We start from the raw sequence: 20875 nt of genomic DNA, 5'->3' as shown, positions 1-20875 counted from the left end.
ATAAAGTTGGACTATCAGTTTTTCCCTGATGTTTAAAGTATAAGATGAAAAATGGGGAGCTTTAAATGCACTGAAATAATTATGTAATAAGACTGATGGGGACCTGAGGCCTTTTCTTTTCAGGATCTCTGGAGGCTCTGCCAACAATCAATCAACCAATCAACTGGTATTTATTGGGCAGCCACTGTTCAATTCCCTGCAATTTATCAAACATTCATAGAGTGCCTTTCTCAGAGTTCTTCAAGGAAGTCAGCTCTGATACCTCTGACCTTCTCGCCTAGCTCCAGGCACCTCTGCTCTGCAGCAAGCAGATGACTTGGAGTTTTCCAGCCTTTCCTGCAAGTATTTAAAGCCTGAGTCCTCCACACATGAAAGGCTCCACAGAGGTAAGCTCATAGTTACTTTGCTCATGATGTTGTCAACAGCAATTAACACAGTGGCTGACACCTAATACGTACTCAATAAATTAGAGTGTGTGTGAGTCATATGTTTCAGGCTTTGAGGGGTGGAGAGGTGGGCACAAAGATGTACAGGTTATATTGTGTGTCCTCCAGGAGGTTACAACCTATGGGAACACAGGTACATATCCAACTGATTGATACACCTCCAGGTGGGGAAGAGGCAACATGTCATAATGAGCCCTGAGGAAAGCGCAGTTCTAAGCAAGGGAAAGAGTTTCAGAGGAGAGAGCAACTGAGTTGTTCCTTCAAGATGACTAAAATATGGACAGGAAGAGAATGGAGGGGAAGTACTCTCAGAAAAAGAAGGGGCGGCATGATCTACAACATATGGGCTTGATAGTGTGAGATGTAATGTGTCTGCCACTCTGCCAGTTATCACAGTGAATTCCAAAGTGTAAGTGACATCATTAAAGAGAATTCAGTATAGTTAGTCCTGAAAACTACACATGGAACAGAGTAAATGAGAGACGGTGTGATGCTAATACAGTGAAGAGAGAGCAGGGAAAAAACGTTGCTTAAAGTAGAATGAGAAGTCTTCATGGAGGAGGTGATCCATAAACAGATCTTAAAGGATAAGAGCAAAGAGGAGAAATGGAAGAGAAAGACTACAGGACAAGCAGTAGACCCCGTGCATGAGAAGCAGCAAGACCCAGCCTGGATGGGGAAGAGGATCAAGGCCATGACAGAGGCAGGAAGCCCCTCTACAGCTGCCAAGCTCATCCTCCAAGATCGTCCCATTTAACCTTCAACTAACTCTGAGACAGATCACACTACTATCATGTTTCAGGGAAAGATGCAAGGTTTAGGAAGATTCTGGGCCCAAAGACTCAGAGCTATTGAGTAGATGAGATAGGATTTTGACTTCTGAATCCTCAGACTTCAGTTCCTGGCCCCAGTGTCTCCTGTGAGGGCATGCAAGAAAATGAAGTTAAACCCATGTAGACGAGATCACTCTAAAACACAAGGGTCAACAGACCAGCTCATCCAAAACATTTTAGTGGTCTACCCTCTTTCCAGAAGGTGAACAAGGCCTAAGACAAATTGTATAGACTTATTTTATTTTTCATTTGAATATATTTGCTTCACAGTGTTAATTTCTACTGTATAGCAAAGTGAAACTGCTATACATATACCCATATTCCCTCTTTTTTGGATTTCTTTTCCCATTTAAGTCACCACAGAGCATTGGATAGAGTTCCCTGTGCTATATAGTAGGTTCTCACGAGTTATCTATTTTATGCATTGTATCAGAAGACTTTAGATATTATGATTACAGATGAGGCAATCAAGACCAGATAGGTTAAGTGATTTCTTCAAGGTCACACAGTCAGCTGCAGGGCTACAATTCATTTGACTCATTCACTCATTTATTTCACTCATTTATTCATTTATGAAATATTCCAGGAGAATCCAAAACTCACAGTGAGCTGGTCACTACCATAAGGAGTTTACAGACAAGTGGAAACATGTTTATACTAACATAATCCCAGTGTTACACATGAGCCTGCCTCCCTCCACAGGTGGGCACTTGGTGCTGAATAAGTGTCTCTGTATTGAGTGAGTTGGTGACTGGCTACTGCAGTGGGAAGGCAGAACCAGGATTATTTCAAGGTAAAGCTTTCTTTATCTATATGGTGCAAAAATTCCTATAGGAGGTGTGGCCAAGGACTAGCCCAGCTATTCGGGGAAGCCTGTCTCTCTTGGAATGGGGTGGGCTGAAAGACAGAGTGGGATGGGGCTGTGTGGTATTTGGGAGGTTTGCCTGTCCCCGCCTCCAGGTAAGCTGGCCACCACACTGTCACTGAGTTCTGCACTGGCTTTTCTACCCACCCACTCCCGAGTTGAACACACACCAGCATCAGGTCCATGCAGGGAGAAAGCTACACATCTTATGCAGAAGTAGGACAACTCCCAAGGGGGCGAACAGAGCACAGCAACTTTCCGCTGTTTCATTCCACCCCTGTCCCTTCCTCCCTACCACTGATTCATCTGCCCCAACCCCATCACCATCCTGTTCAACATTCTAGGACCGGCTCCCATCCAATTTTCTGACCTTTACTTGCCCATTGCCAAAGGTCAGTTCTAAAGAGAACAATCAATTAGGTGAGTCATTGAAAGGGTGTGTGTAGCTCTTCTCTGTTAATTGCCACACAAGGATGGGAACAAGGAAGAGACAGGAACTGTGATCCCCCTGTTCATTTCTTGTTAGAGGGAATGATTCAAGCCAGATCTCCACGAGTGAGGAAGGCTCACTCAGGTTTTACCAGGTCCCAGAGTCACTGCCCTTTCCATGGCTCCTCTGCCCTGAGCCACCTCTGACCTGCCAGAGAAGCAAGGAGGTGGGGAAGCAGGAGGGGAGCTGCAGCGGGTCCTCTAGCAGATGGTGCCTGAGTACTGACCTGACAAGCGGGATGAGCCAAGGACCCCTGAACCTGCAGAGTGATGAAAGTCCCAGAGTTCCTGGCAGGTTGGTCCAGGAAACCCTGTGTCTCTCCCTGTAGAAGAGGCAGACAGCTTTGGTGGATTATAAAGAGGGCTGGCGGAGGTAATGGAAAGTGCAGCTCAAAGAGAGCCTCAGATAAGCTTTCAGAAAGAGAAAATAATTGTGTGCTAATTGGTCTGTTGACAGAAACCGTCCTGCCTTCAGAAAGCCCTGATGGATCTCAGGTTCATTAGCACATCCAATTCTCCAGAAATGCCGGATTGTGCAAAGCCTCATTCGGGTGAGCCTGCTCTCCTCCCCTTGCCCTTCACCCTCTGGCTGCTCCCATCTTACCTGGTGGGGCGGGGGGCTGGCTTGCTGCACGGCTAAGCTCCAGTAAAATGGGCTTCTAGTTGTGAGCGATAGGGCTGGCCAGAGAAGCACGGCTGAGAGTGTGTGGGATTCAAAGAGCTGCAAATTGCTGCTGCAGGCAGGAATCTGGACAAGTCATTTAAGGATGCTTATGAGAACCGCTCCCTCTTGCCATCCTGAGGGCTATGCAAACTTGTGTGGGGGTTCTTTTCAGGCAGCTCAGCAGCCTCTCGGAACCCCCTACCAATCCCTTCCTCAGTCTTCAATTAAGTAGAGGGTGAGTCACAACTGGGGGTTCCCAGGTGGCGCTAGTGACAAAGGACCTGCCTGCCAGTGCAGGGGACGGAAGAGGTACAGGTTCAGTTCCTGGATGGGGAAGATCCCCTGGAGGAGGACTTGGCAACCAACTCTGATATTCTTGCCTGGAGAATCTCTAGGACACAGGAGCCTGGAAGGTTACAGTCCATAGTGTCTGCAAAGAGTTAGACACGACTTCAGTGACTTAGCGGAGAAGGCAACGGCACCCTACTCCAGTACTCTTGCCTGGAAAATCCCATGGATAGAGGAGCCTGGTGAGCTACAGTCCATGGCGTTCCTGAGAGTCAGACACGACTGAGCGACTTCACTTTCACTTTACAATTTCATGCGTTGGAGAAGGAAATGGCAACCCACTCCAGTGTTCTTGCCTGGAGAATCCCAGGGACGGGGGAGCCTGGTGGGCTGCCGTCTATGGGGTCAAGCAGAGTTGGACACAACAGAGGTGACTTAACAGCAGTAGCAGCAGTGACTTAGCATGCAAACACGAGCTACAACTACAAAGTATGCCCCTGCCCTCTTCTGGGCTTTTATCCCTCGCCAGGAATTATGAATGTGAATCGGATGAATCTATATCCAGCCCTTTCCATTTTGCAGAGCATTTTCATGTAAACCATATCATTTGGTGTTACCCGATCCTACAGTGGAGTGAGGGGTGATATTCACAATATGTTATTCACAGTGTGTATCAGCAGGGAGGACAGGGGTGTGCTCACGAATCAGAAGAGGTGTCAGCTATAGGGCTATAGTGAGGTGCAGTGATCCCAAGGTGCATCAGTCCTCTGGTTACTATCTGGGGAGATCCTGGGGTTCCAGGGGAGGGATAAAGGTGGTTAGAGCGGCACATAGCAGACCACGTGAAGATGACTTACCACTCTGTATGGTGGCCAAGTCAGCTGAATCTTAGTCCTGTGCAGGTGAGTCAAATAGTTGGTAAATCCAGGTCATGAAGTTTAATAACTAACGTCTCAAGGTCACAGGAATAGTAAATATCAAGGCTGAAACCCAGTCCCTGGTCTTCTCACTTGAGGAAGTTCATCTCCCGTTAAACCAGATAGCCTGCCATCCCCTATCAGGCATTTTAGTGAGTGTCTCACCACACACCCAACACTGTGAAGAGACTTGAAACTGTATGCGTGTGACAGTCCCTGCTGCCTAAGCCCCGATGTTGTGTGTGGGGAGGTGGAGACAGGCGTACAAACAGCTGCAGTTTGATGCGACATGTCCCGTAACAGAGATACGTACTGCCCAGGGCAAACCTTGCACCAGAGCGGGTGTTCAGTGGGTTCTCGGGCATGTGTTGGTTTAACAAAAGGGAGTAGGGTGCCTCTTTCTTGCCATTAGTGGAAAGAAGTTGCTAACAAAGGGTAGAAAGTAAGAGCGGCCTTGCTTAGAGAAACAAGAAACCGGCAGATTTACTCAAGGGTTTTTCCTTCATCAAAGTTGAGCAGGTGGGCAGACCCCCTCACCCCCACCTACCTCCACCCAGAATACTAACTGTGGTGGAAGCCAGCTCATCCCCTGTAAAGCAGCCTTCAGTAGAGGAAGCATGTGGCAGGGGCTGCAGCACCAGCAGCAGAGTCTGAGCTCGCAAGGGTGTGCTACTATGGTGGCGGAGTGCAGGGGGTGCTGTCTGGATTTGCAAGTGCTGTGTGTTAAAGCAAAGAGGTGGGACACCATTACTATCAGGATGGAATGGCCAGGTCAACCATATGGAGGGAGCAGAGCCATGGGATGGGATGCCAACACCTCCCTTTGCTCTCTAGGGTCTAGGGTATGCCCTTTAGCAAGGACTGTGGGTTATACTGAGAGGTGGAATAAGACACTAAATGCCTTGTTTTTCATGGTTCTCTGAACTATATAGCCCATGGGAGCACCCATGGTGCTCCCAAACAGAAATAACTCCAGGTCAAGAAGCCCAGTGGAAGCTGAACAGTCATTTTCCCACCTGTGACTGAGGAATTCCAAGAATAGGCTTCAAAATAGGCCCCTCTTTGGAGGAGATGGACAGCGACTCTAGTTCTAGGACGTGCATCTACAGGCGCTGTAACAGGTGGGCAGGATATGAGTTCCTGCCCACCTCTCACTGTCACCCACAGTCCTTACTAAAAAGGTGAGTCCAGGAAGCCATGGCTGAGATTACATAACCCCCAGTCTTTGTGCTGGACTAAGGTGGATCCTGAACCAGGTTCTTTCTCTGGGGAATTCAGAACTATGATACTGGGCAGGGGAGGGGAAACTTAAGGGGTGATTATGGAGACTTATGAAATTCACAGTAACTAAAGCACCTACTATGTACCAGGAACTGAGACTGCCACAATGAACAAGAGAGGGGTCTCTGTCCTGATGGCACTGGCTGAGACAAAATAAAAAGGTAACGTTCAGCCAGGGCCAGCTTCAGAGCAAGACAAAGCTAAATGCAGGCTGAAGTCCCTGGTATACAGAAAGTCTAGAATAAACAGAGGAAAGAACTTGAACTAGAGAAGCAGGAAGATGAAGCACGTAGAGATGAAAATGTAGAGATGTGTTACAACAAGAAACAGAGCATCTTGGGGGTGTTACTGTCCTTTTACGATGCCCATGGGTCTACACTGGATCCAGTGTCTTGTTCTTAAGAGCTCTGTTATCCTTCACCAGAATCCTCTTAACAGACAATCCTGACATTCAAGCTACCTTTTTCTTTCAACTGAACATGCTTACATGCAGCTGCATATACACTGAGAAGAGCCCAGCCTTTGTGAAAAGTAGGGTCCATGACTCATTCACCCAACAAACCTTGATTCATGACCCATAATGTGGCAAGCTCCGTACTTCTACTGGGAACCGAAGATGCCTAAGATCCAATCCCTCCCATAAGGACCTCAGAGTCTCAGAGGTCCTCTTGTTAATAAGCACTCAGTTCAAATGACAACCCCTATAAAGAAGGCATGCTTGAAATACCGAAGAGGGGCATTTAACTACCTTGGGAGTCAGAATGGCTTCAAGAGTTACCTTTTTGAGCCAAACAAAGAAGGGGTAGGAAAAGCCACTCAGGTAAACAGACAACTATTGCAAGCAAAAAAGAGCAGGTGCTGGAGAAGGGAGACACAAGAGAATGGTATAAATGGTAAGTGAAGGGTTGTAACAGGAGCCGGGATGCGGGTCCCATCTTGTTAAGCAGAAGAATTATTCCTTTTCAAGGTCCAGTTGCTCATGCTTTCTATATATTTTCTTACTAGATCTTCCCAGAAATCCTTCACAGTAGAAATTATTCTAATTGTTCAATGATTTTAGAAGGAACTAATTGGGGCTCAGAGAAGTTTGATAAGTTGTTCAAAGCCTTGCCATGAGCTGAGCTCAGACTCTTGGGTTCTTTCCCGTGCATCACACTGCCTCCCTGAATGGGAGACGGTGGTTTTGAGCCAACCACTGAAGGATTTTAAGCAGTGGAAGAATATGATTTGTACTCATGCAAGCAGCAGAGATGATGAATCAGGGAGCAGAGTGGAGAATGAGGATGGGAAGACTAATTATGCAAGAAAATCAGGTAAGAGTTGATGACATTCTGAATGGCCATGCACACAGAGAGGAGGCAATGAGTGAGCTGAAGATACCACATGCAAGGGAGTGATTCTAGTGATGGATCTAGAGATCTAAGATGGGCAACGAGGCCCTGGAGGAATGATAGAAAGAGAAAAGTTGGTCAGGTCGAAGGCTAGAAAGGGACATTAATGGGACCATGGAGCTATTCATCTAGGCCTACCTTTCATGAATGGATAAGACAAGTTCTTCTTCAACTTTTACACAGCCCACTAGAGGGCTGAAGAGAGAGGAGGCTTCTACATAGTCCTGTCTTCTTAGTAAAACCCACTCCGTGCTATTACAGTCCATCTTTCATCAGTTTAAGCTAAGATACCAGCCTCCAAAATGTACCCGAAGTCTGCCTGAACATCCATCTTCCTCCTCTCTCAGACTCTCACCCCCGACCCTGGACATCCCCTAACCTGACCCCTCCTCTCCACTTATGGTCCATCATGCCCTTTGAATCTCATGATCAGTCCTCAGCAAGAACATCTATAACCTCAATCTTTTCTCAAGAGTCTGCCTTACCTTTTTGTCCTAAGCGCAACTTAGCAGCTTCTGAGGACGTGTCTTCCCCCCCCAGTCTTCTCTAGGATCAATGGTCCTCTTTCCTGTCTAACCTTCTCTGGCCCCTCTGAAGTCAGAACCCTCAGGACTATCGTTCACTACCCCTCCATGTCACGGTCTATTTTTCTTGTTACTCCCTCTCCCTCACTAAGGATTTTCAGAGTTTAGCTTGCTTATCTCACTTCATGGGAAACAGATGGGGAAACAGTGGAAACAGTGTCAGACTTTATTTTTTGGGCTCCAAAATCACCGCAGATGGTGACTGCAGCCATGAAATTAAAAGATGCTTACTCCTTGGAAGAAAACTTATGACCAACCTAGATAGCATATTCAAAAGCAGAGACATTACTTTGCCGACTAAGGTCCGTCTAGTCAAGGCTATGGTTTTTCCTGTGGTCATGTATGGATGTGAGAGTTGGACTGTGAAGAAGGCTGAGCACTGAAGAATTGATGCATTTGAACTGTGGTGTTGGAGAAGACTCTTGAGAGTCCCTGGGACTGCAAGGAGATCCAACCAGTCCATTCTGAAGGAGATCAACCCTGGGATTTCTTTGGAGGGAATGATGCTAAAGCTGAAACTCCAGTACTTTGGCCACCTCATGCAAAGAGTTGACTCATTGGAAAAGACTCTGATGCTGAGAAGGATTGGGGCAGTAGGAGAAAGGGATGACCGAGGATGAGATGGCTGGATGGCATCATGGACTCCATGGACAGGAGTCTGAGTGAACTCCAGGAGTTGGTGATGGACAGGGAGGCCTGGCGTGCTGCGATTCATGGGGTCACAAAGAGTCAGACATGACTGAGCGACTGAACTGAACTGAACTGAACTGAGCTGAGCTGAGCTGAGCTTGCTTATCACCATCTTTCTTACCACAAACAGATGTGAATCATTCCTGATGACTTTGGCATCCATGTAGGTGATCCTTTAATACCCTGCCCTGCCCACCTCATCTTGTCCTCCAGTGAACCGCATCTTGGCCTCCCATGCCTATGGTCGTGCCCCAGAACCTGACCCTCTGTAACTGCTATATTAAACATCACACACTTGTACCGCCTCTAGTCTCTTCCCTGTAACAAGTCATCAAACCTATTTAGACTTCCAGTCTTTTGACCTAGTCAACTTTTCACTTTCTATCATCCCCTAATGGTTTCAAATCCCTTGATCCATCACTGTAATCACTCTTTTCCATATACTCTCATCTCTCTTGCCTATTTTTTCTTTCAGCTTGTACACATACACACACACACACACACACACACACACACACACACATATATCTTAGTTTAATTCAACTCTCCATCTATCTCATGCTTGTCTGAACATGAAGGGCTGAATACAGCTGATAAAACTCACAACTCTGCTGACTGGCCTCATGTAATAATTGTGACCATGGGCCTCAAATGGGCCTTCTGCACCCCTCAACAATTGGCTCCATTTATCTAGTCAATTGATAACCTTAACTCTCTGAAAAAACCATTTCATACATTCTTTTCTCAGCAATTCCTTCTTCCATTTAGCCATGGACTTTGCTTGTTTCATCAAGGAAATGGAATAAATTGGAAGAGAATATCCGTATCCTCCCACCATCACATCTGTCATCTCACTGCATGTATGCTGTGTGCTCTGTACTGCCTTGTGCTACAAAGGATGAAGTGTCTGTGCTCCTATGTGAGACCTGCCACGCCACTCATGCCTGGAGTAACCACCTCTCTCACCTCCTCAATTGCTTCTGCAATCATCTCCTGTCTCTCCCACACCATGATTTCCCCCTTCTCTACTGAGTCATTGTAATTAACATACCAATATCTTGGCCTATCTCCCATTTTTAAAACAAAAACACAAGCTCCCTTGATCCCACATCACTCTCCAGCTATCACCTATTTTTCTATTTGCCTTTATAGCAAAACTTTTAAAGGATTGTCTCCACGATTCTAATGCTTACTCCACTCTCTCTATTGAACCTTCTCCACTCAGCCTTTTATACCTTTCATGCCACTGAAACTACTTTTATCTAGGTTACTAGTTACCTCCACATTGCCAAGTTGAAGGTCATATTTGCAATCTGACTGCTCAAGTTGCCTGCTCCTTCTTTTGTAAAGCCCTTTCTTCACATGGCTTTGTAATCCAGCTTTGGTTCTCTTCTTACCTTTATGCTCTGTCTCAGCTTCCTTTGTTGAATCCTCCTCATTTAGCCCATTGCTGACAACTGATGTGCTTCATGATCCAAAGCCCTAGGTCCAGTTTATTAGCAGCATTCAGTCCTCAAGTGATCTCATTTCATCCTTTCCTATAGTTTTAAATACCAACTGCACATGTGGACGTAAGTTTGCATGCCAAAATTACATCTCCAATATCGACCTTTCTCTTGAAATCCTGGTGTGTATAGCCAATTGCCTGTTAGATATCTAATAGGAATGTCAAATCTAGTATGTCTAAAACTGAACTCTTGACTTCTCATTTCTTTCAGATCGGCACCTCATCCCAGTGTTATCTCAGTTAACGAAATCACTGTTCATCATGTTACTCAGGCCAAAAATCGTGTGGTTAATCTTGACTCCTTTCTTCCAGTTTCTTAGCTAATCCTGGGTAGGCTCTACCATCAAGTATAACATGAACCTGGGAACTTCACATCAGCACTATTGCACCAACTTCATCCAAGTCACTGTTGTTCATCTTGGCCAGTGCAGTAATGGGTACACTGGGCTCCAGGAACCCCCTTCTCTCATCAGCAATGCCCTCATGATCTGCCCCTTCACGCCTCTGACTCCACTCCACCTAGACTACGGGTGCTCCTGGATCATACCAAGCAGACTCCCACTTCAGGGCAGTTGCACTCCCTCCCTGCTCTGTCCTGAATGTAGTCACTCAAGATACCCTTGTGACTCACGCCCTCACTTCACTCATATCTCTGATCTGGTCTTCCCTAAAGCACCATGTTCCCATCACCCTCTATACTCTTTCCCGACTTTGTGTCTTTCTACCAATAATCCCACCTGACATTGTCTATGTGTTTAATTATGTCTCCACCACTAGGATTTCAGCTTCATGAGAGGAAGGACCTTATATGTTGTAACTCACTTTTGGATTCTCAGTGTACCCAGAAGAGTGCCTGACACATCATAGGTGTTCAATAAGGTTGAGATTGGCATATGCAAATTGCTGTATGTAAAACAGATAGCCAAAGAGGACCAGCTGAACAGCACAAGGAGCTCTACTCAATACTCTGGAATAACTTATATGGGAAAAGGATCCAAAAAAGAATAGATATATGAATGTGTATAACTAAATCACTTTGCGGTACACCTGAAACTAACACAACACTGTGAATCAACCATAATATAAAATTTAAAATTTTTCAAATATTTATTGAATGAATGAATGAATGAACAAAACTTCCTTGTGAGTCTTGGGTGGGATAAAAGCAGAATATAAGATTGATTCTCAACAGCCTCACTTGATATTTAGAAGTAGAATCTCCAGTGATCCCAAGTATCATTACTACTCTTCCCTTATGCAACACGAACTGTCCTAGAAATCTTCTAGAGAACATGGGAGGGACGTTATAGTTATTTAAAACACAGGAAATATTAAGCTTTTCAAACACATGAAACCCCATCACTCCTCTGCTTGTTTTCTACTGTGCTTTGACTCCATGTGAGCCACTCCAGCCTACCTCTGAACGTCATCTTGCATCAGCATCTTTCTTGCTCACCTCTCTGCAGTCACGACAGTCCTGGGTTTCACCATGGCACCACCCTGGTTCCTGCCTCAGTGCCTTAGCACTTGCCATTCCCCCTTCCTGAACACCTTTCCCTCAGATCTACACACAGCTGGCTTCTAAGGATTCAGACCCCAGTCTAAACCCCAAGTGCCCTCCCCCTGCCCCTCTCGCCTCAGGAAATCTGTACCTATGACTCAGTTTTCCCCTTATATCATAACCTGGAATGACTTTGCTGATTGTTACAAGTTTATTATGTTCATTCCCCCACTACAATGTGACCTCTGGAAAGCAGTGGCCCTGGTTGCCTTTCACTGAGGTTCCCTCAGCTGGAGCCTGCCTTAGGGAAGGTACCATGTGGCTGTTTGCTGCAGAAGGAAACGCCTGCTCAGACTTTAGGGCTGGTTTAGAGATGTGCCCACGTCCGAAAGCTGCTTTCCCACTACCCTCAGTCAGGCCTGGCTAAGGTGGAGCTGACAAAGACCCAGGCCTCGGCCTGGTATCTCTGCCTGCCTCTCCCAGGACCTCTCAGGCCCTTACCTTGATGGCCCCCGTGGCTATCTGGATGTGGTGCAGCCGCCGCAGAGTGCTCTCTCTGTCGATGAAGTAGGAGGCTGCCAGCTGGTGCAGGGTCTCCAGGGACACGGCGGAGCTGTTCCCACTGCCCCCGATCACAGAGGCACTTCCTGCCGTCTCTGACTTCCGGCTCAGTTTCCGCTTGTCCACAAAGATGGTCAGGGACTCTTCTCCTACAGCAAACAACATGGGCATCCTGGTGAGGGCTTCAGCTCCCCGAGCCCCTACCCATAAGAATGTGAAACCCTCAGACTAAGCTAAGAGGGAGCCTGTGGGCCCTGCTGACAGCCTTTTCCCATCTGTACCATGCTCAGAACACTCTCATCAGACTGCACCACAGGATAAGGGCACTACTGCCTGAGAGGCTAGCCTCCTCCTCCTCACTTCTGTAATCTCCCAAAGCTCATCCCCCGCCCCTCCAGCTCATCCATTTAACATCCTCTATTGATCTCTGACTCAGGCAATCTACCTCTATGGGGAAGATAAAATTCTCTCTCTCAAGTTGTTTATAAAGAATCACCATGGATATTTCTGCTCCCCAAGAAAGGGCAAAAGCCTTGAAGCTCACCCTCCCTTCTCCCCCTCAAATGCTCAATACCTACAACATGTCAGCAGCTGGCCTGAACCCTTGGAGTGTTCCTTTGTAGTGCATAAGACAGTGAGCTAAATGTTACAATAAAGCCTGCTTTCTTCTTTCCAGGACAGAGAGAACTCTGCCTCTTTCCAGCTCTCAATTCTGCTCTGGGTCCTAGCCAGAGGTTGTACCACCCCACCTTTGCCTCCATCCAGCCCAGAATCATTGGAATCTGTTTGGCTGGTTACCAGTCTCTACAGAGTGGAAGCAGAGAGATCAGGAACGTAACGAACATTTACTTTTTTGCCTATGTGTCTGGGCTTCCCTGGTGGCTCAGATGGTAAAGAGTCCACCTGCAATGCAGGAGTGCATGGGTGCTAAGTCGCTTCAGTCGTGTCCAACTCTGTGTGACTCTGTGGACAGTAGCCAGGCAGGCTCCTTTGTCCCTGGACAAGAATACTGGAGTGGGTTGCCATTTCCTCCTCCAGGGGATCTTCCTGACCCAGGGATTGAACCTGGGTCTCTTATGTCTCCTGCATTGGCAGGCTGGTTCTTTACCACTAGTGCCACCTGGGCTGCCATGCAGGAGATGCGAGTTCAATTCCTGGGTTGGGAAGATCCCCTGGAGGAGGAAATGGCTACTCATTCCAGTATTCTTGCCTATAGAATCCCATGGACAGAGGAGCTTGGCAGGCTACAGTCCATGGAGTCACAAACATTGGACACGACTGAGCACATATACTGACTACTATAGCCACAGCCAATATTAGGATATGGAGAAACTTCAGGGTTAGATGGCTCAGTCAAAAGAAAACTGGGAGCGTCCCCTGCTGGCAAGTGCTTAGTAGACGTCTGTCCCCCAACCTCCTTACCCCACAAACTCCTCCCCAGGAGGATGCTTAAAGGCAAAGAGCCATGTTCTGGCAATGAAATTGGATGTCAAGAGATTACACTGTTGACACATGCAGTGAGAACATGAGATGAGAACATGTCCCAGTCAAAAAAATGACAGGAAGAATACAAGATCCAGAAAGAATGTCGAAGCTGTAGTCAACAGGTGTTAGAACGCTATTTCCGATGGTCTGGCAACCAGCGAGTGTAGGATGGTAGATCAAGGTACTGCTTACCTCCGAGGGTGGCAGAAAGTAGGAAGTGAGTGCCATACTTTTTGATCAGGTTTTCGGTGACCTGTTGCAGGTTGGGTCTCCTTCCCAGGAGGCGTATGTTCCGGATGAACTCTGGGGCAAGAGGCAGTGGCAAACTAAAGAAGTCCTTCCTTTCCAGAGCCAGGTTGTTCACTTTCCAACGTGCAAACTCCCTGGAGGGAAAGACAAGGGAAAGTTCATCGTATTCTGGGACAAGAGGAATACAGTTGGGAGCAGGCGCGGTTCTTCCTTCACTCGCACTGCCTCATCTCCTCCCAGCACACATCTCTGTGGATGGAGGCACCAGTGCCTGAAAGAGACCCTCTGGCCCCTTGTTCCCAGGTGGTAAGAAAGGCCTACCCCAGTTGACCTCCAAGAATATGCTCCCACCCAGCTTTCTCATTATAGAGTGGCTTCCCTTCTCCCGAAGGCAGTCATGGTAGTAGTGTGTAGTAGGGGAAAAACAAACAATGAAAATATTGGACGTGGTTTGCAGAAATAGGAAAATGAAAGAAAGTGTAGTCACTCAGTCATGTCTGACTCTTTGCAACCCCATGGACTGTAGCCCACCAGGTTCCTCTGTCCATGGGGTTCTCCAGGCAAATATGCTGGAATGGGTTGCCATTCCTTTCTCTAGGGGATCTTCTCAACCCAGGGATCGAACCCAGGTCTCCTGCACTGCAGGCAGATTCTTTACCATCTGAGCCACCAGAGAAGCAGAAATAAGACCTAGTCACAATTGCAATTCAGCGGATGAGTCACTTCACGGCCTCTGTTACCCATTTTTAAAGTCAGAAGATTGGTTTAGAACAACAGTTCTTAAACTTTTCAGTCTCAAGATACTACCACACTCTTAAAAATGAAGCACCCCCTGTATTCATGTGGCTTATATCTAATGATAATTACGACTTTAGAAATTTAAACTGAGAAATTTAAATCCATTTTTTTCATCATAACAGAAATAAAGCCATTACAAGCAACATAAATAACATATTTGTATGACAATCACTGTATGTTCTGAAGCAAAACAGATTTAGTAAGAAGAATGGCATTTTCTTTGCCTTTTGGCAAATCTCTTGAGTTTCTGGCTTAGCAGAAGAGAGCTGCATTCTTGTATTCTGTGTCCAATCTGTTGTGATAATTGTGAGTATCCTTCTTTGGGACCACACTACGCTCAACAAACATACATACTTTCTTAAAGGTTAATTATTGTGTGAACTCTGAAACCATATCAATAAACTTTTCATACTCAGTTGCATTAAAATCCAGTGTTCTATATTGCACTTTGAATGCATCTTTTAACTCAGTGATTTTGAAACATCATATACTGGTCATCCATCTCCAAAATATAGGACCATTGAGTTATTCAGATCTTCCATATTTTGACATGTTTTATTATATAATATCAAAACATCATATTTGTTAATATCACCACAAATCTCATCAAAAAAGTCCTTAAATATTGGAAAGCTGTCAAGCTTATGATGACAAATACAAGTTTTCCAAAATTCTAATTTTCATTTGAAAGCTTACATTTTATCACTGGTAATAAATACTGTCTGTTGTTTCCCTTAAAGAAGCAGGCTTGCTTTGTTCTTTTATTTATTTATTTTTGAGAAAATGTCTGCCAAACACTGCAATCTGAATAACCATAGTTTGTCTCTTGGTTGTTCAAGAAAAATTAAGTTGTTCCATGAAAAAAATGGCTAGTTCAACTCAACTCAATCAGAAAAGTATTTTTCTCTGAGACCACCATTCTTCAGTAACCTCAAACATGTTTTTATGTGTACTTTTCACTTTATCATATGAAATATTTAAAAGACATAAGCTCATAGTCAAGATCCAATAAAATAGATTTTACTGCTTCAGGGGCATTTGTGAAGCTAACATGCATGTATATGTGTGTGCATTTTGGTTCAAGCATGTAATGATAACTATATGACTACCAGCGTCATTGAGTGAGACTGCCCTTATTCAATTTAAGATGCCAGCAGTTTCATTCACCATTACTTTTGCACATTTACTGCAATGTCAACATGGAGATCTTGAAAGAAACTAAGGGGATATACATTTTAAGAACCTTTATACTAAATGATGGCAAAATCCCTTTCTAGTCCCATCTGGAACATTAATATTCATGCTTTACTCCTCACTGAAATATTTGTATTTTAAAGAATGAAATTTAAATGAATACATCCACTAGTAAAAAGAAAAAGAGGGAGCTCTTTTCCATTGCCTCCCAAATTACAGTAGAGAGGGTCAGCTCCACTGCCTTAGAAAACCACATGTAAAGTCTTAACATTCTCACTCAACTCTGCTCTTTATAACAGTGCCAAATCTTGGTCTAACTTGGTCTAACAGTCCCTCCAAATCTATGAAGTAAAAATGACAAGGCCACAGGAAAAAAATAATTCAGAATAAATAAATAAAGAGCATGCCCATTGGAGGCTATAGAATCCTGCTATCTAATTCCAGAAATGAAGAGAGGGGGCATGTTCCAAACATTACCAGAGAAATAAAGGAAAAGGGATGACTAATAATTCATGGGTTCTCACAAAACCTTTTAAAATTCCCATTGTGTGGTTTTATTTATCTAAGCAGACAAGTTCATAATAATGCATTATCATTTATTTCCTTTGTGTGGGAAATGCTAAACTTTAATTAAAGTAGGGTATTTGTGGAAAGTATTTTCTATCTCAAATCCCACTGAAGCATAATGAACAGTTGCTTGATTTCACTTCTTATTGGCTGGACAGCCAATCCAATCCTCTATGGAGTTTACTAAAAAAACAAAAACAAAACAAGCCCCAACCATGTTCTGCATACAAGACTCAGTTCAGCTTTAAGGACACATATGTTGAAAGTGGGGCTTCTCTGGTGGCTCAGACAATAAAGAATCTTCCTGCAATGCAGGAGATCTGGGCTCGATCCCTGAGTGGGGAAGATCCACTGAAGGAGGAAATGGCAACCTACTCCAGTATTCTTGCCTGGAGAATCCCATGGACGGAGGAGCCTGGCAGGCTGCAGTCCGTGGGGTGGCAGAGAATCAGACATGACTACGCACACACAGGCACTATACTGAAAGTGGAGGGATGGACAAAGATATCCCATGCAAATGGAAACTAAAAGAAAGCTGGGGTAGCTTATTTAAAACAAAATAGGTGTAAAGTCAAAGACTATAATAAGAGACAAAGTCATTACATAATGATAAAGAGATCAATTCATCAAGAACATATAACATTTATAAATATGTATGCACCCAACATAGGAGCATCTAAATATGGAAAGCAAATATTAATAGATCTGAAAGGATAAATAGACAGCAATGCAATAATAGAAGGCAACTTCAGTACCTCACTTTCAAAAATGGAAAGATCATCCAGACAGAAATCAGCAGGTAAACGCTGGACTTAAATTACATGTTAGATTAGATGGACATAACAGGTATTTATTAATAGAACATCCCATTCAGCAGCAGAATATATTTCTCAAACACACATGGATCATTCTCCAGGACAGAGCATATATTAAGCCACTAAACAAACCTTCATAAATTAAAGAAGACTAAAATCATATCACACATCTTTTCTGACCACAATGGTATAAACTTAGAAACCAATTACCAAAAGAAAACTGGAAAATTCACCAATGCACGGAGATTAAACAGCAGGCTCCTGAACAACCAATGAATCAAAGAATATATCAAAAAAATAAAATCTTGAGACAAATGAAAATGGAAACACAAATACAAAAACCTGTGGGAAGTAATAAGAGCAGTTCTAAGAGGAAAATTTATAGCAATAAATACCTACATTAAGAAAAAATAAAGACCTTAAATAAACAACCTAACTTTATACCACAAGGCACCAGATAAAAACAAACTAAGCCCAAAGTTAGTAGAAGGAAGAAAATAACAAAGATCAGAGTGGAAATGAATGACATAGTGACTAAGAGGACAATAGAAAAGACCAATGAAACTAAGATTGTTTCTTGAAAGGTTAAATAGACAAATTGTTAACTAGACTAAACCAAGGGGGAACAAAAAAAGACTCAAATTAGAAATGAAAGAAGAGACCTTACAAATGACACCACCCAAAGGATAAGAGACTACTATGAACAATTATACACAAATTAGGCAACCTAGAGGGGATAAATAAATCTACCAAGACAGAGCATTAAGAAATAGAAAATCTTAACAGTCAAATTACTAGTAAAACCAAAAACAAAATTCCCAGTGCACAAAAGTACAGGACCAGATGGCTTCAATGGCAAACTCTACCAAACATTTAAAGAAGAATTAACCTGATCCTTCTCAAACTCTTTCAAAATTAATGGAAGAGGAGGGCAACTTTCATACTCATTTTATTAGGCCACCTTTATCCTGATACCAAAACCAGACAAGGACATTATAAGAAAAGAAAATAGCAGGCCAATATGCCTAATAAACATAGACGCAAAAAAATTCTCAACAAAATGTTAGCAAACTGAATTTGATAGTACATTAAAAGGATAAAATACCTTAATCAAATGAGATTTATTCCAAAGATGCAAGGACCTATGTGATACACCATATTAACAAAACAAAGGATAAAAATCATATGATTATCTCAATGGATGTAGAAAAAAGCATGTGACAAAATTCGACATTCATTTATGATAAAAATTCTCAACAAAGTGGGTACAGAGGGAACAAGTGCAAGCCTGCATGCTTAGTTACTCAGTCGTGTCTGACTCTTCACAACTCCACAGACTATAGCCCACCAAACTCCTCTGTCCACAGGATTCTCCAGACAATAATACTGGAGTGGCTTGCCATTTCCTCCTCCAGGGGATCTTCCCAGCCTGGGGATAAAATCCAGGCCTCCTGCTTTGCAGGTGGATTCTTTACCATCTGAGCCACCAGGAAAACCTCAACACTGTAATGGCCATCAATGACAAGCCCACAGATAATATCATATTCAATGGTGAAAAGCTGAAAGCTTTTTCTCTAGCATCAGGAATAACACAACATTGTCCATTCTCATCACTTTTATCCAAAATAGTACTGTAAGCACTATCAAAAAATAACAGGCAAGAAATAAAAGTCACTCAAATCAGAAAAAAATCAGTAAAATTGTCTCTATTGGTAGATGGCATAATATTATATGTAGAAAACCATAAAAACTTCACCCAAAACTATTAGAACTGATAAACTCAATAAAGATGAAGGATACAGAAATATACAAATACAGTTACATTTCTGTAAACTAATGGTGAAATATCAGAAAGAGAAATTAAGGAAACAATCCCCATTTACATTTGCATTAAAAAGAATAAAATACTTAGGAATAAATTAAATGAAGGAGGTAAAATATTCAAACACTGCAAACTGTAAGTCACTGATGAGAGAAATTAAGAAGACTCAAATAAATAGGAAAATACTCCATGTTCTTACATTGGAAAAATCAGTATTGTTAAAATGCCCATATGACCGAAAGCAACCTACGGATTCATTGCAATCCCTATGAAAATTCCAAAGGCATTTTTTACTACTTTCTACCAAAGTAGAAAAAACAATCCTAAAATTAGTATGGAACCCCCAAATACTATGACCAGCCACAGCAACCCTGAGAAAGAAGAATAAAACTGGAAGTATCACACTTCTTGTTTCAAATTATACTACAAAGCTATAGTAATCAAAACAGTAAGATATTGACATTAAAAAATAGACACATTGATTGAAGGAACAAAACAAGAGGGCCTAGAAATAAACCCACACAACAGAGAGCCTAGAAATAAACCCACACATGTAAGGAGACAAAAATATTCAATGGAGAAAAGATAGTCTTCTTTGAGATAATGGGAATGATAATTGGAAAATTGGATAACTATATGCTAACAAATAAACTGGACCCCTAAATTACATCATACACAAAATCAATTCGAAATGGATTACAGAAATGAACTTAAAACTTGATACTATAAAACTCTTAGAAGAAAACCTAGGCAATAAGCTCCTTGACATGAATCTTGGTGATGTTGTTTGCTTCTGGCACCAAACAATTGTCCCTGATTGGTTAAAGACCACACTTAGATGTTATTAAATAACAAAGAATTTCTATCCTATCAATTTCTATTCTATTAAATTGTTAGAGGGTGAAAAACACAAGGACTCTTCTATTTTCCACAGTTTCTTACAATGGTGAAATACCCTCACTGAAAGGTAAAACCATCTCAAAAAAGAGGTGGCTCCCACTTTAATTAAATCTAGTAAACAAAAACTGGTGGTCACATTGCTTATTCAGTGCACTTCATTCAGGACTGCTGACTAGTATCTCCTTCAAGAAACTTGCCCTGACTACCCCATTCAAAAGGGCATCCCTGTAACTCATTCTCTGTCTCTACGCTTTATAAATCTTTTTAGCACTTATCACTAGCTGAAATAATATATATTTTCAATTCTCTTTCACTCCTGCTAGAACATAAACTCCATGAGGGCAGGAATGATTCTATCTTATCCAGCAGCAATAAAACAATCCTGCTGCTGCTGCTGCTGCTGCTAAGCCGCTTCAGTCGTGTCCGACTCTGTGCAGCCCCATAGACGGCAGCCCACTAGGCTCCTCTGTCCCTGGGATTCTCCAGGCAAGAACACTGGAAGGGGTTGCCATTTCCTTCTCCAATGCAGGAAAGTGAAAACTAAAAGTGAAGTCGCTCAGTTGTGTCCAACTCTTAGTGACCCCATGGACTGCAGCCCACCAGGCTCCTCTGTCCGTGGGATTTTCCTAGATGTTCCAAAACAGAACAGCAGTAGATATTCAATAGCTGTTGTTGAATGATTCTCTCATTTGTTTCTTTAAAATAAACAATCATTTCTTTTATGTCACAGCTCTCCTAATCCTCTAGTTGTTTGCAAATTATTGACAACTTGATAAAAGAACTTACAGGATGAGAATACATAGAAGCAAAAAGTAATTAGTGATTGATGTGAAATAAAAGTAAAGCATTCTAAATGTGTATGCATATCAATGGGAGAATTAAATTTGATTTATAAAACTGTAACATAAGGGCATATTTCTGTGACTTCTTATATATAAATCAAGGCACTGATATTTTCTTATGCTTTGGTACACTGAGTCTGGGTCCTCTTCCATTGTTGTCAGTGGACATGGACAACTTCTGACAAC

The 20875-nt window shown here is 43.3% G+C and overlaps 1 protein-coding gene across 1 annotated transcript in view; it reads right to left on the bottom strand.

Annotated features, from left to right (window-relative positions):
- Window positions 1-20875, bottom strand: part of BRINP2 (BMP/retinoic acid inducible neural specific 2) — a 144435-nt gene that overhangs the window by 10482 nt on the left and 113078 nt on the right. The window contains exons 3-4 of the mRNA XM_018060635.1: window positions 13695-13885; window positions 11958-12166 (exon numbers count right to left, since the gene is read on the bottom strand). Coding sequence (XP_017916124.1) covers window positions 11958-12166; window positions 13695-13885 — 400 coding nt within the window. The remainder of the gene's footprint in view (window positions 1-11957; window positions 12167-13694; window positions 13886-20875) is intronic.

The sequence above is a fragment of the Capra hircus genome, chromosome 16 (genome assembly GCF_001704415.2).
Source record: "Capra hircus breed San Clemente chromosome 16, ASM170441v1, whole genome shotgun sequence".
Lineage (NCBI taxonomy): Eukaryota > Metazoa > Chordata > Mammalia > Artiodactyla > Bovidae > Capra > Capra hircus.
The sequence above is the reverse complement of the archived record's forward strand: the minus strand, read 5'-3'. Positions and strand labels throughout refer to the sequence as shown.